Source organism: Gobius niger (assembly GCF_951799975.1).
Source record: "Gobius niger genome assembly, chromosome: 3".
In the NCBI taxonomy this organism is placed as follows: Eukaryota; Metazoa; Chordata; class Actinopteri; order Gobiiformes; family Gobiidae; genus Gobius; species Gobius niger.
The window spans coordinates 44,870,957-44,886,319 of record NC_136854.1 but is presented as its reverse complement, the minus strand read 5'-3'; the positions used below and the strand labels follow the sequence as shown (position 1 = coordinate 44,886,319).

The following is a 15,363-nucleotide window of genomic DNA, read 5'->3' as shown; positions in this document are numbered from 1 at the left end:
AGATAAGTTAAGATATGTTTTAGATAAGTTAAGTTAAGATATGTTTTAGATAAGATAAGATATGTTTTAGATAAGTTAAGTTAAGATATGTTTTAGATAAGTTAAGATATGTTTTAGATAAGTTAAGATATGTTTTAGATAAGTTAAGATATGTTTTAGATAAGTTAAGATATGTTTTAGATAAGTTAAGATATGTTTTAGATAAGTTAAGTTAAGATATGTTTTAGATAAATTAAGATATGTTTTAGATAAGTTAAGTTAAGATATGTTTTAGATAAGTTAAGATATGTTTTAGATAAGTTAAGTTAAGATATGTTTTAGATAAGTTAAGTTAAGATATGTTTTAGATAAGATAAGATAAGTTAAGATATGTTTTAGATAAGTTAAGTTAAGATATGTTTTAGATAAGATAAGATAAGTTAAGATATGTTTTAGATAAGTTAAGTTAAGATATGTTTTAGATAAGTTAAGTTAAGATATGTTTTAGATAAGATAAGATATGTTTTAGATAAGTTAAGATATGTTTTAGATAAGATAAGATAAGATATGTTTTAGATAAGTTAAGTTAAGATATGTTTTAGATAAGTTAAGTTAAGATATGTTTTAGATAAGTTAAGATATGTTTTAGATAAGTTAAGATATGTTTTAGATAAGTTAAGATATGTTTTAGATAAGTTAAGTTAAGATATGTTTTAGATAAGTTAAGTTAAGATATGTTTTAGATAAGATAAGTTAAGATATGTTTTAGATAAGTTAAGATATGTTTTAGATAAGTTAAGTTAAGATATGTTTTAGATAAGTTAAGATATGTTTTAGATAAGTTAAGATAAGATATGTTTTAGATAAGTTAAGTTAAGATATGTTTTAGATAAGTTAAGTTAAGATATGTTTTAGATAAGTTAAGATATGTTTTAGATAAGTTAAGTTAAGATATGTTTTAGATAAGTTAAGTTAAGATATGTTTTAGATAAGTTAAGTTAAGATATGTTTTAGATAAGTTAAGTTAAGATATGTTTTAGATAAGATAAGTTAAGATATGTTTTAGATAAGTTAAGATATGTTTTAGATAAGTTAAGTTAAGATATGTTTTAGATAAGATAAGTTAAGATATGTTTTAGATAAGTTAAGATATGTTTTAGATAAGTTAAGATATGTTTTAGATAAGTTAAGATATGTTTTAGATAAGTTAAGTTAAGATATGTTTTAGATAAGTTAAGATAAGATATGTTTTAGATAAGTTAAGTTAAGATATGTTTTAGATAAGTTAAGTTAAGATATGTTTTAGATAAGTTAAGTTAAGATATGTTTTAGATAAGTTAAGTTAAGATATGTTTTAGATAAGTTAAGTTAAGATATGTTTTAGATAAGTTAAGATATGTTTTAGATAAGTTAAGATATGTTTTAGATAAGTTAAGATATGTTTTAGATAAGTTAAGATAAGATATGTTTTAGATAAGTTAAGATATGTTTTAGTTAAGTTAAGATATGTTTCAGATAAGTTAAGATATGTTTTAGATAAGTTAAGATATGTTTTAGATAAGTTAAGATAAGATATGTTTTAGTTAAGTTAAGATATGTTTCAGATAAGTTAAGATATGTTTTAGATAAGTTAAGATATGTTTTAGATAAGTTAAGATAAGATATGTTTTAGATAAGTTAAGATAAGATATGTTTTAGATAAGTTAAGATATGTTTTAGATAAGTTAAGATATGTTTTAGATAAGTTAAGATATGTTTTAGATAAGTTAAGATAAGATATGTTTTAGATAAGTTAAGATAAGATATGTTTTAGATAAGTTAAGTTAAGATATGTTTTAGATAAGTTAAGATAAGATATGTTTTAGATAAGTTAAGATAAGATATGTTTTAGATAAGTTAAGTTAAGATATGTTTTAGATAAGTTAAGATAAGATATGTTTTAGATAAGTTAAGATAAGATATGTTTTAGATAAGTTAAGTTAAGATATGTTTTAGATAAGTTAAGATAAGATATGTTTTAGATAAGTTAAGTTAAGATATGTTTTAGATAAGTTAAGTTGTAGTTAAGTTAAGTTGTAGTTAAGATATGTTTTAGTTAAGATAAGTTTTTCTGGGTGGAATGGACAGGGAATAGTACGGCAGAGCCAGGCAAGGTTGGCACGGCCGATATCTGATATATTGGCTGATATTTTAAGTAATTTCATTCGATGTTTGTTTTTTATCTTTCAAATAGCCTATACAGATAAACATTTAGTATTATATTAAAAGTTTAAATCATAAAAATATTTCTAATAGAGGTCAACCAAGGTGGGTTTTTCAGAGGCCGATGCTAATTTTTGATTGGCTAATATCAATATGCACCACTGATATATTTGGCTAATATTTAAACAAATCTTTAAGTCTCATATACAAAAGTCGACAACATAAAGTGCGTAAAATATATATTCTGCAATATTTCTCCGCCCCCTCCTCGGCCTCAAAGGAAGTTGAGGGAGGGTCATTTTAAAGCCCAGACTGAGCCATTTTTGAAGGGCAGAAAACTTTCGGTTCTTGAGATATATCGAAAATATGCAAATATCGGCCGGCCGATATATCGGTCTGGCCCTTGTAAATTGTAACAAATTGCCGTTCAAACGCTGTGTGGTCGTCTCAGGCGAGTGAGTCGTTTTCTCAGAGTCCGGTCGCGTTTTTAATTGTTTACGTCACAAAGAAATTCGTATATTTTTCCGGATTGTTGATAAATGATTGCGCAGCACGAACGGCAAAGCACGAGGGACAAAACCAGATGTGGAGACTTTAATAATTCAAAAACATAGTAGAAGGTTCTGGCTTCACCTTCACTGAAGCGTCCACGACCAACGGAGATTTGGGTAAAGCTAAACTGGAGATAATGTGCTCGGTCCAGGTGGTGGTTAAGAGGTTAATAAAGATCATTTAACCTCTTACCACCCGCCAAAACCAAATCCATTCTCTCCTCTTTGCCATTGTCGTCGCTTTATTTTCCCCTTTTGTGTTTGTGTCACTTTTTTGCTGGATTTTTGTCTTTTTTTTTTGCTGGATTTTTGTCTTTTTTTTGCTGGATTTTTGTCTTTTTTTTGTTGCTCTTGTGTCACTTTTTTGTTGTGTTTTTGTCACTTTTTAGCTTTTTTTGTTGCGTTTACATCCTCATTTTCTTCACGTTTTTTGCCTCTGTTTTGAAGAAGCTTTTATGTTTGGAGACTTTGGAGAAAACATGTCCAGGTGGGGGTTCAGAGGTTAATAAAGATGATTTAATTGATGCTTGAGTAACGTATTTAAGTCCGGAGTCTCAGTTTTCTCGATCCGCTGCTCGGTCTGATTTAAACCCACCTGTTTGAACTTCTTGCAGGGGACGTTCTTCAGCTCTGAAGAGTCCGGGGTCTTTCTTTTGTTCTGAAACTTTCTGCTTTTGTCCTGAAGATCCGCCGAGATCCCACCTCTGCAAACAGAAGCATCAGTTCAGAGTCAGGGGTTTATTACAAGTATCAGCAGCTCAAATGTGCAAAAAGAGTCAAACGGGTCAAAACCTTTTGGACAGAGGTGTGAGTCAGTAACAAAGTACATTTACTGAAGTAAAATAACACGACATTTCTATAAAAGGTTCAATTTGTTTTGTTTATTTTAAAGCCTAATAAGAGCGCACTCCAGAACAGTAGGTGGCGCTGTGTAGATGTACCTTCAATGCCACTGCCTCATAACAAGGAAGAAAGTTTGTCCCCTTTGTGTTGCTGAACGGAGGGAATTCAGGCAGAGGTAAGAGCTCTAACGTGCGTCAGCGTCCGCCATGATGAGAAGCTTCCAAATTGGGCTGACAGTTAGGGAGGAGTTAGGGGGAGGAGCCTCAATGCTAACTATCATAGCCACTTTAGCATAGAGACCTCTGATGCTAACTATCATAGCCACTTTAGCATAGAGACCTCTGATGCTAACTATCATAGCCACTTTAGCATAGGGACCTCTGGTGCTAACTATCATAGCCACTTTAGCATAGGGACCTCTGATGCTAACTATCATAGCCACTTTAGCATAGAGACCTCTGATGCTAACTATCATAGCCACTTTAGCATAGGGACCTCTGATGCTAACTATCATAGCCACTTTAGCATAGGGACCTCTGATGCTAACTATCATAGCCACTTTAGCATAGGGACCTCTGGTGCTAACTATCATAGCCACTTTAGCATAGTGACCTCTGAGGCTAACTAACCGGTGATTAAGAACTATGTGCCGTCCCATAAGCCACTGCACCAATCCCCCCCCACCCTCAGGGATTCATGCACAACCACTGTTGATTGACAGGCGCACATTTAATAATAAAAAATAATAATAAGATTCATAAAATTAATTAATTAATTAAATGAATAAAAGTGATAAATCCATGTTGTCGTCCCCACTGCTCAGTCACATGTTAGAGTTAAAGAGGAAACTCAGGAAACAGATTAAAAGACAGTTTGTGCTTTTGCTTTCATTTAGTATAAACTTAAGTCACATGGATCATTTGAGATAAAAAAAAATGCTAAAGGGAAATGTGACGGCTCATCTGGATTTTTCTTTTTCTTTCTCTATTTGGAAACCATGTTGTTGCACATGCAATACAGTAGGTGGCGACATGCGGTTCATACTGTCTTCTTAGGTTAGGTCTATTACAGTTTTGTTTCTTATAGTGAGACAGAGGGTTTAGTTTTACCTGCTTGACTAGTTTCCTGTGATCTTCCTCAGAAGCGCCCCCTGGTGGTGGAGGTGCCGTGTTGTAGCAGCTTACATGGGTTTTCCAGTCCGTAGGGAGAGCTTACGCCCCCTACTGACGGGCGCCTTCTCCAGGACGGCCTCCCGGGTGTGGGATAAGGTGTACGCTCTGACTATGACACGGCACCTCCACCACCAGGGGGCGCTTCTGAGGAAGATCACAGGAAGTGATGGACCTAGTCAAGCAGGTAAACTAAAGCTTCTGTCTCACTAAAAGAAACATAACTGTAATAGACGTGCGCTTGTGTTTGCCTGAGGTCTGCCAATAACCTTACAGAAGAAGAACCGCAGCTGTTGTGATGTCACTTCCCCTTCCCCGGGGTAAGGACGGTTAAATGGGGCAAATGCAGCTGAAGCTCTGGTTCACTAACTGCACAGATCTAACAGTCGACCCCATGAAAGGTCAAAGGTCAGGAGCTCGGGTTGGGACATAAGTTGATGGTTTCAGACGCAGACAGATCTTTTGGGTAAATCTGAAAAGTACTCTGGACAAAGTAACGGAATACATTCTTAAATACATGTGAAGGTGAGTATTCTGTCACCTTAACCGAGCACATTTCTCCCGTTTGGCTTTACTCAAATCTAAAAGCTTAAAAAAAGTGACAAAAACACAAAAAAAGTTATGATGACTTTTGTCGGCCTTAGCTTTCAAATGCAGCTCTGAGCTCCGGTCCAGAAGCTTTGTAGATTTGGGTAAACCTGTAGAAGAAGTGCCTGGTGTCGGTGTGTGTCCGTACCCGGCCCTGGCGCGAGCCTTGGGGCCCCAGAAGGCCTGCGGGTTCTCCTGGAAGCGCGTCAGGTGCTTCTTCCTGCTCTGAGGGTTGGCGTCTTCTCTCACGGTGAAACACGCCTCCAGACTGGACGACAAGAACAGCTCAGAAACGCTCAGAAACGCTCAGAACAGCTCAGAAACGCTCAGAAACGCTCAGAACAGCTCAGAACAGCTCAGAAAAGCTTTGTAAATGTGGGAGGGGAAGAGTCTGACCTGGGATCAGTGGAGAGGATCTTAAAGGCCGGGCTGGTGAGGGACAGCTTCTCTCTCTTCACCGGGTTCATCTTCTCCTGAGGGTCAAACACAGACAGGAAAGTTGTTTATTTTTTCCTCTGACTTTAAAACTAAAACACTAACGGTAAAATATGGGAAAAAAACTGAAATTGAAATTCAGTGTTTCGTCATTAACCTCTGAACTCCCGCCTGAACCGAGAGGATCTTTATCCTCACGTCATTTTGAACATTTTTTTTCCATCATTTTTTTTGTTGGTTTTTTTGTCAAATTTTTGTTATTTTTTTGTCATTTTTTTGTCATTTTTTTGTCATTTTTTTGTCAAATTTTAATCAAATTTTTGTCACATTTTTGTCATTTTTTGGCAAATTTTAATCCAATTTTTGTCAAATTTTTGTCATTTTTTTGGCAAATTTTAATCAAATTTTTGTCACATTTTTGTCATTTTTTGTAATTTTTTTGTAATTTTTTTGTCATTTTTTGGCAAATTTTAATCAAATTTTTGTCAATTTTTTGTCATTTTTTGGCAAATTTTAATCAAATTTTAATCAAATTTTTGTCAAATTTTTGGCAAATTTTAATCAAATTTTTGTCATTTTTTGTCAAATTATCACATTTTTGTCATTTTTTTTTGTCAATTTCTTGTGACATTTTCTTGACATTTTTACCACTTTTTCATAAATTTTTCGTCACATTTTTGATCAATGTTTTCTCACTTTTTTGTCACATTTCCATCATTGTTTTCGTCTCAGTTTTGTTGCTATTTTCACAGCTTTTTCCCAGAAGCTTTTGGATTGGGGTAAAGCTGGAGAACTCGTGCTCGGTTCAGGCGGGAGTTACGAAAGAAGAAGAATGTGGGCGTTACCCAGCAGCGCATGACGTCCCAGAGGACTTTAGGAGGAGCATCTGTTTTAATGGCGTTTTTACAGGCGTGAGACAGTGACACCTGGTGGCCGGCGTGGAGCAGTGCAGACCTGAACACAGAAATATAAAAACATTAGAATAAATGTTCTTAAGTTCCACAGATTAACCCTGACCCTCATATTAGATTAGTTTTACTTTTACACACTCCCTCCAGCAGTAGTAGTAGTAGTAGTAGTACCTGAACTGCAGTAGTGGGGGGGTGTTGCAGTAGTAGTAGTAGTAGTAGTACCTGAACTGCAGTAGTGGGGGGGTGTTGCAGTAGTAGTAGTAGTAGTAGTACCTGAACTGCAGTAGTGGGGGGGTGTTGCAGTAGTAGTAGCAGTAGTAGTACCTGAACTGCAGTAGTGGGGGGGTGTTGCAGTAGTAGTAGCAGTAGTAGTACCTGAACTGCAGTAGTGGGGGGGTGTTGCAGTAGTAGTAGCAGTAGTAGTACCTGAACTGCAGTAGTGGGGGGGTGTTGCAGTAGTAGTAGTTGCAGTAGTAGTAGTAGTAGTAGTAGTAGTAGTACCTGAACTGCAGTAGTGGGGGGGTGTTGCAGTAGTAGTAGTTGCAGTAGTAGTAGTAGTAGTAGTAGTAGTAGTAGTAGTAGTAGTAGTAGTAGTAGTAGTAGTAGTAGTACCTGAACTGCAGTAGTAGTAGCAGTAGTAGTAGTAGTAGTAGCAGTAGTAGTAGTAGTAGTACCTGAACTGCAGTAGTGGGGGGTGTTGCAGTAGTAGTAGTTGCAGTAGTAGTAGTAGTAGTAGTAGTAGTAGTAGTAGTAGTAGTAGTAGTACCTGAACTGCAGTAGTGGGGGGTGTTGCAGTAGTAGTAGTTGCAGTAGTAGTAGTAGTAGTAGTAGTAGTAGTAGTAGTAGTAGTAGTAGTAGTAGTAGTAGTAGTACCTGAACTGCAGTAGTGGGGGGGTGTTGCAGTAGTAGTAGTAGTAGTAGTACCTGAACTGCAGTAGTGGGGGGGTGTTGCAGTAGTAGTAGTAGTACCTGAACTGCAGTAGTGGGGGGGTGTTGCAGTAGTAGTAGTAGTAGTAGTACCTGAACTGCAGTAGTGGGGGGGTGTTGCAGTAGTAGTAGCAGTAGTAGTACCTGAACTGCAGTAGTGGGGGGGTGTTGCAGTAGTAGTAGCAGTAGTAGTACCTGAACTGCAGTAGTGGGGGGGTGTTGCAGTAGTAGTAGCAGTAGTAGTACCTGAACTGCAGTAGTGGGGGGGTGTTGCAGTAGTAGTAGTTGCAGTAGTAGTAGTAGTAGTAGTAGTAGTAGTAGTAGTAGTAGTAGTAGTAGTAGTAGTAGTAGTAGTACCTGAACTGCAGTAGTAGTAGCAGTAGTAGTAGTAGTAGTAGCAGTAGTAGTAGTAGTAGTAGTAGTACCTGAACTGCAGTAGTGGGGGGGTGTTGCAGTAGTAGTAGTTGCAGTAGTAGTAGTAGTAGTAGTAGTAGTAGTAGTAGTAGTAGTAGTAGTAGTAGTAGTAGTAGTAGTACCTGAACTGCAGTAGTAGTAGCAGTAGTAGTAGTAGTAGTAGCAGTAGTAGTAGTAGTAGTACCTGAACTGCAGTAGTGGGGGGTGTTGCAGTAGTAGTAGTTGCAGTAGTAGTAGTAGTAGTAGTAGTAGTAGTAGTAGTAGTAGTAGTAGTAGTAGTAGTACCTGAACTGCAGTAGTGGGGGGGTGTTGCAGTAGTAGTAGTTGCAGTAGTAGTAGTAGTAGTAGTAGTAGTAGTAGTAGTAGTAGTAGTAGTAGTAGTAGTAGTAGTACCTGAACTGCAGTAGTAGTAGCAGTAGTAGTAGTAGTAGTAGCAGTAGTAGTAGTAGTAGTACCTGAACTGCAGTAGTGGGGGGTGTTGCAGTAGTAGTAGTTGCAGTAGTAGTAGTAGTAGTAGTAGTAGTAGTAGTAGTAGTAGTAGTAGTAGTAGTAGTAGTAGTAGTAGTAGTAGTAGTAGTAGTAGTAGTAGTACCTGAACTGCAGTAGTGGGGGGTGTTGCAGTAGTAGTAGTAGTAGTAGTAGTAGTAGTAGTAGTAGTAGTAGTAGTAGTAGTAGTAGTAGTAGTAGTAGTAGTAGTAGTACCTGAACTGCAGTAGTGGGGGGTGTTGCAGTAGTAGTAGTTGCAGTAGTAGTAGTAGTAGTAGTAGTAGTAGTAGTAGTAGTAGTAGTAGTAGTAGTAGTACCTGAACTGCAGTAGTAGTAGCAGTAGTAGTAGTAGTAGTAGCAGTAGTAGTAGTAGTAGTACCTGAACTGCAGTAGTGGGGGGTGTTGCAGTAGTAGTAGTTGCAGTAGTAGTAGTAGTAGTAGTAGTAGTAGTAGTAGTAGTAGTAGTAGTAGTAGTAGTAGTAGTAGTAGTAGTAGTAGTAGTAGTACCTGAACTGCAGTAGTGGGGGGGTGTTGCAGTAGTAGTAGTAGTAGTAGTACCTGAACTGCAGTAGTGGGGGGGTGTTGCAGTAGCAGTAGTAGTAGTAGTAGTAGTAGTAGTAGTAGTAGTAGTAGTAGTAGTAGTAGTAGTAGTAGTAGTAGTAGTAGCTGAACTGCAGTAGTGGGGGGGTGTTGCAGTAGTAGTAGCAGTAGTAGTAGTAGTAGTAGTACCTGAACTGCAGTAGTGGGGGGTGTTGCAGTAGTAGTAGTAGTTGCAGTAGTAGTAGTACCTGAACTGCAGTAGTGGGGGGTGTTGCAGTAGCAGTAGTAGTAGTAGTAGTAGTAGTACCTGAACTGCAGTAGTGGGGGGTGTTGCAGTAGCAGTAGTAGTAGTAGTAGTAGTACCTGAACTGCAGTAGTGGGGGGTGTTGCAATAGTAGTAGCAGTAGTAGTAGTAGTAGTAGTACCTGAACTGCAGTAGTGGGGGGGTGTTGCAGTAGTAGTAGTAGTAGTAGTACCTGAACTGCAGTAGTGGGGGGGTGTTGCAGTAGTAGTAGTAGTAGTAGTACCTGAACTGCAGTAGTGGGGGGGTGTTGCAGTAGTAGTAGAAGTAGTAGTACCTGAACTGCAGTAGTGGGGGGGTGTTGCAGTAGTAGTAGCAGTAGTAGTACCTGAACTGCAGTAGTGGGGGGGTGTTGCAGTAGTAGTAGTAGTAGTAGTACCTGAACTGCAGTAGTGGGGGGGTGTTGCAGTAGTAGTAGTAGTAGTAGTACCTGAACTGCAGTAGTGGGGGGGTGTTGCAGTAGTAGTAGCAGTAGTAGTACCTGAACTGCAGTAGTGGGGGGTGTTGCAGTAGTAGTAGTAGTAGTAGTACCTGAACTGCAGTAGTGGGGGGGTGTTGCAGTAGTAGTAGCAGTAGTAGTACCTGAACTGCAGTAGTGGGGGGGTGTTGCAGTAGTAGTAGTAGTAGTAGTAGTAGTAGTACCTGAACTGCAGTAGTGGGGGGTGTTGCAGTAGTAGTAGTAGTAGTAGTACCTGAACTGCAGTAGTGGGGGGGTGTTGCAGTAGTAGTAGTAGTAGTAGTACCTGAACTGCAGTAGTGGGGGGGTGTTGCAGTAGTAGTAGTAGTAGTAGTAGTAGTAGTAGTAGTAGTAGTAGTAGTAGTAGTAGTAGTACCTGAACTGCAGTAGTGGGGGGGTGTTGCAGTAGTAGTAGTAGTAGTAGTAGCAGTAGTAGTAGTAGTAGTAGCAGTAGTAGTAGTAGTAGTAGTAGTAGTAGTAGTAGTAGTAGTAGCAGTAGTAGTAGTAGTAGTAGTACCTGAACTGCAGTAGTGGGGGGGTGTTGCAGTAGCAGTAGTAGTAGTAGTAGTAGTAGTAGTAGCAGTAGTAGTAGTAGTAGTAGTAGTACCTGAACTGCAGTAGTGGGGGGGTGTTGCAGTAGTAGTAGTAGTAGTAGTAGTAGTAGTAGTAGTAGTAGTAGTAGTAGTAGTAGTACCTGAACTGCAGTAGTGGGGGGGTGTTGCAGTAGTAGTAGTAGTAGTAGTAGTAGTAGTAGTAGTAGTAGTAGTAGTAGTAGTAGTAGTACCTGAACTGCAGTAGTGGGGGGGTGTTGCAGTAGTAGTAGTAGTAGTAGTAGTAGTAGTAGTAGTAGTAGTAGTAGTACCTGAACTGCAGTAGTGGGGGGGTGTTGCAGTAGCAGTAGCAGTAGTAGTAGTAGTACCTGAACTGCAGTAGTGGGGGGGTGTTGCAGTAGCAGTAGTAGTAGTAGTAGTAGTACCTGAACTGCAGTAGTGGGGGGGTGTTGCAGTAGTAGTAGTAGTAGTAGTACCTGAACTGCAGTAGTGGGGGGGTGTTGCAGTAGTAGTAGTAGTAGTAGTAGTAGTAGTAGTACCTGAACTGCAGTAGTGGGGGGGTGTTGCAGTAGTAGTAGTAGTAGTAGTAGTACCTGAACTGCAGTAGTGGGGGGGTGTTGCAGTGGATGGTGCTGCTCAGATGGTCCACAGTGTAATACAAAGGCACGTCCTCCAGCTCCTGCAGATCACAGTGAACATATTGAAACCACAAACTTGCGGCCCGCGGGCCAAATGCGGCCCCCAAAAGTCCCTATGGGCCCTCGTGTTAAGAACAGACTGACTGTTATCTGATCTCTGAATGATCGTGTGACGCTCTTACCTCAGTGACCACGCTGAGGACGCCCTCGATGCGCCGGGACGTCCCAAACCGCGAGGGGTTCACGGACACGGCGGTCAGAACCTTCTGGACAAACTCCCGGTCGTGGATCGGCTCGGCCCAGACGGGACCTCCCAGCTGCGGACGGGACGGGGGCGAGAACCACATTCACATCAGAACATTTCACATTTAGAAAGAGTCTCCGTGTGATGAAGACCCCGTGATGGAGCCTCCTGAGATGGAGCAGATTTTTTGTCATTTTTTTGTCATTTTTTTGTCAAATTTTAATCAAATTTTTGTCATTTTTTGTCATTTTTTTGTCAAATTTTTGTCATTTTTTTGGCAAATTTTAATCAATTTTTTGTTACATTTTTGTCATTTTTTTTGGCAAATTTTAATCACATTTTTGTCAATTTTTTGTCATTTTTTTGTCATTTTTTTGTCATTTTTTTGTCATTTTTTTGTCATTTTTTTGTCATTTTTTTGTCATTTTTTTGTCATTTTTTAATCAATTTTTTGTCATTTTTTTGTCATTTTTTTGTCATTTTTTTGTCATTTTTTTGTCACATTTTTGTCATTTTTTTGGCAAATTTTAATCACATTTTTGTCAATTTTTTTGTCATTTTTTTGTCATTTTTTTGTCATTTTTTTGTCATTTTTTTGTCATTTTTTTGGCAAATTTTAATCAAATTTTTGTTACATTTTTGTTACATTTTTTGTCATTTTTTTGGCAAATTTTAATCACATTTTTGTCATTTTTTTGCCATTTTTTTGTCATTTTTTTGTCATTTTTTTGTCATTTTTTTGTCATTTTTTTGGCAAATTTTAATCAAATTTTTGTTACATTTTTGTTACATTTTTTTCATTTTTTTGTCAAATTTTAATCACATTTTTTTCACATTTTTGTCAAATTTTAATCACATTTTTGTCAAATTTTTGTCATTTTTTGGTCAATTTCTTGTGACATTGTCTGACCTGGTGTCGGTGTCCGCAGTGTTCGCAGTCTGGGCCGACGGGAGGTCCTGTGGCGGCCGAGTACTTCATCCTGAGGAAACGGGCACAGTTTGGTTTGTCCTGCAGTTTCTCGTAAAGACACGTGTGGGAGCGAGCACTATTAGGGACGCACCGATGCTGGGATCAGATATCAGAGCCGATACTGAGAAATAAGATATCGGCTACAACGATCCGATACTGAACCCATACCAGTCGTCCTTAAAGGTTCACTGCGTAACATTTTGGATTTTACTGTTGCTCCTTATGACACAGAGAACACTGTCACTGCTGTGTGTAATAAAAGACCTGACCTGTTTAACCTCTGAACTCCCGCCTGAACGGAGCACATTTTCTCCAGTTTGGCTTTACCCCAATCAAAAAGCTTCTTGGGGAAAAAGCACCAAAACAGCCACAAAAAATGAGAAGAAAACAAGGATGTAAACGCAACAAAAAAGAGTCAAAAACTCACCAAAAAAGTGAAAAAAATCAACAAAAAAAGTGACAAAAAATCAACAAAAAAGTGAAACAAAATCAACAAAAAAGTGACAAAAAATCAACTAAAAAGTGACAAAAAATCAATAAAAAAGTGAAAAAAAATCAACAAAAAAGTGAAAAAAAATCAACAAAAAAGTGAAAAAAAATCAACAAAAAAGTGAAAAAAAATCAACAAAAAAGTGAAAAAAATCAACAAAAAAGTGAAAAAAAATCAACAAAAAAGTGAAAAAAATCAAGAAAAAAGTGAAAAAAAAATCAAGAAAAAAGTGAAAAAAAATCAACAAAAAAGTGAAAAAAAATAAACTAAAAAGTGACAAAAAATCAACAAAAAACCAAAAATGCAACTAAAATTGAAAAAAAAATAAAAAAGGTGACTCAACACAGCAACAACACGAGGAAAGAGATCAGTTTTGTGGGTCTTAGCTTTCAAATGAGGTGCTACACAGGCCTATAGTGAAAGAGGGCAGCATGCATTCGGTTTAGGCGGGGGGTCAGAGGTCACATCTCCATGGAGACGAGCTGGAGACAGTAAAGTTTAAAGTCATATCAGGGTTGAGCCTCATAAATATTGGTTTGTACATTTATGAGGTATTTTTCAATTATGGAAACATCTGTCATAAAATAAATGATTGTATTTTAATTGTATGTATTGGGTAAAATTCTACACGGCTTTAAGCTTCTTTAAGTTCTTTTGTTTCACCGACAGTGTTCAGAAAAAGGTCAGATCCTGTGGAGAACTCGGCCACTGTGTTTCTCCTTCATAATGTTTGCGTCGCTCAGAAAGGAACATGTTGGGCCGAGCTCTACCCTCAGAGGGAGGATTTCTCCGACTGAGTGAAATGCTTCGGGTGGGGGCTCGTACTGTTTTCCGTTGCTGGTTCTTCGTCCCATTCTCTGTAAATGGAAGGATCCGCAGCCCACGCAGTTGTAGATCAGCGCCTGTTTACTGCAATACAGAAACAGAAAGCACACGAGGTTTGTGAGGCTCAGGAACAAACAGATTATTATAGTGTGGAGTCTGGAGGAGCCACTCGGGTGCAGGTCACAGCCTTTCGTGCTACACGTGGACACCAAACATGTGGAAGAGTTGTAGTTACTTCCAAAACTATGACTTGATTGTGGACAAAACATAATGAATAAGTAGTGACGGTGAGTGAAGCCGTAACTTTGAGTCTTTAGCTTCGAAGTCTCTGAGCTGCTTCATTCTGTTTGAACTCTGACCTCTTGTGGACAAACTTTATTATCGCGACTTCTCATAAACACGACTGAACCGACACGATCATGTGAAGAGAAGTTTCAAACAGACGTGTGGAGGTTTTATTATTACAGCCTGATATTAATGTTTGATCAAATCAATCATAGGCCGATACATAACAGTCATTTTCTGTGTAACGTGGTCTGTGGGCGGAGCTCCAGTGGGCGGAGCTTCAGTCAATGAGCGATCTTTATACTTCATTCATTCAGAGCTAATCTTGGCTCTGTCTGCTGTGGATGCTCCTCACCCCCGGCTCACATTAAATCCGGTTAAGGTCCGGCACGGCCTCCGCGAACTTAGAAAGTCATTCAACCCAACGCTGCAGACTCGCACTGCTCCGCCAAGTCCGGGTCCGGCTCCCGAGGCCGTCCGGAGCCCCAGATCAAGCTGACAGAAAAACACGAGCCAAGCAGGAAGTCAGGTCTCGTGAGGAAAGAAGATCCGGTGTATTTCAAAATAAAACCGGTCTGGTTTCCACCTGCACACGCGTAACGTCTAAATGTAAACGTGTCTCCATGACCACACGGGGGCAGTAGTGAGTTAAAGCTTCACTGGGAGAGTCGTTGTTTTGGCAAATACGGCTTTTGTTACAAAAACTCCGTATACACGGGGCTGATCATCACGTAAACTCGCTCCAAGCGGGAAACCCGGCACTTCTGTTCTCACGAGCGCCGTTTCTGTGCCTGGAGCAGCGTCTGGGCCGGAGCCGGTGGAGCCACAGTGTCAGCCGGACTCACTGGGAGCGGCAGTTTGGGGCAAACCCGGACCGGATCAGGACCGGACCCGGACCCGGACCCGGACCGTAGTTAATGTGAGCCTGATCAGCTCCACTCCTGCTTTAGCATCTGTTCAAAAGCAGGACTTTGAAAAGAATAAGAAAATACAAACTGTGTTCTGGCTCACAGACACTTTCTCCAATGGGAAATACAGGACATTTATTCATCAGTAATGATTTCCATCACTATACGGACGAGGAAACATACGCTTCAGGCAGCTCAGTGAGACGCTCTGAGCCGAGGACCCGCTTTAAGATACGCAACGTTGTGGAGACAGTCACGTGACCAGGTGTTACTGAAAGAGGCTGAGTGTTTTGGCATCACTACAAATAAGTAAAACTAAGATGTTCAGGGCAGCAGGTTTTATTAAACTGAAAATACAAAGAGGAGGAACTACCTGACCTTAGTGTCATTAAAACGGACGGCTCTTCATGATTGAACCCTTGTGGACGTGCTGTGGACGTGCTGTGGACTCACCTGGCCGAGTTCTTGACCTTGGCCTGGCCGGTGAAGACTCGCACGAACACTCGGATGTAGAAGTCCACGCTGACGGAGAGCAGCGGCTGGATGTAGCGCTGGTAAACCCCCGCCCTCTGGTCCAGGCTGTGCAGGATGATGCGCAGCGCCTGCAGACGACAGAGAGGGGGGGGAGTTACCAATGAAAGGTTTACAC

General features: G+C 39.2%; 1 protein-coding gene across 1 annotated transcript in view; it reads right to left on the bottom strand.

Annotated features, from left to right (window-relative positions):
• The window catches only part of trmt1 (tRNA methyltransferase 1), a 116,606-nt gene that overhangs the window by 3,419 nt on the left and 97,824 nt on the right, over nucleotides 1-15,363 (bottom strand). Inside the window, exons 6-14 of the mRNA XM_079553386.1 lie at nucleotides 15,168-15,316; nucleotides 13,522-13,605; nucleotides 12,147-12,216; nucleotides 11,175-11,309; nucleotides 10,948-11,033; nucleotides 6,613-6,721; nucleotides 5,729-5,805; nucleotides 5,481-5,600; nucleotides 3,328-3,436 (exon numbers count right to left, since the gene is read on the bottom strand). Of these exons, the coding sequence (XP_079409512.1) occupies nucleotides 3,328-3,436; nucleotides 5,481-5,600; nucleotides 5,729-5,805; nucleotides 6,613-6,721; nucleotides 10,948-11,033; nucleotides 11,175-11,309; nucleotides 12,147-12,216; nucleotides 13,522-13,605; nucleotides 15,168-15,316 (939 nt within the window). The remainder of the gene's footprint in view (nucleotides 1-3,327; nucleotides 3,437-5,480; nucleotides 5,601-5,728; nucleotides 5,806-6,612; nucleotides 6,722-10,947; nucleotides 11,034-11,174; nucleotides 11,310-12,146; nucleotides 12,217-13,521; nucleotides 13,606-15,167; nucleotides 15,317-15,363) is intronic.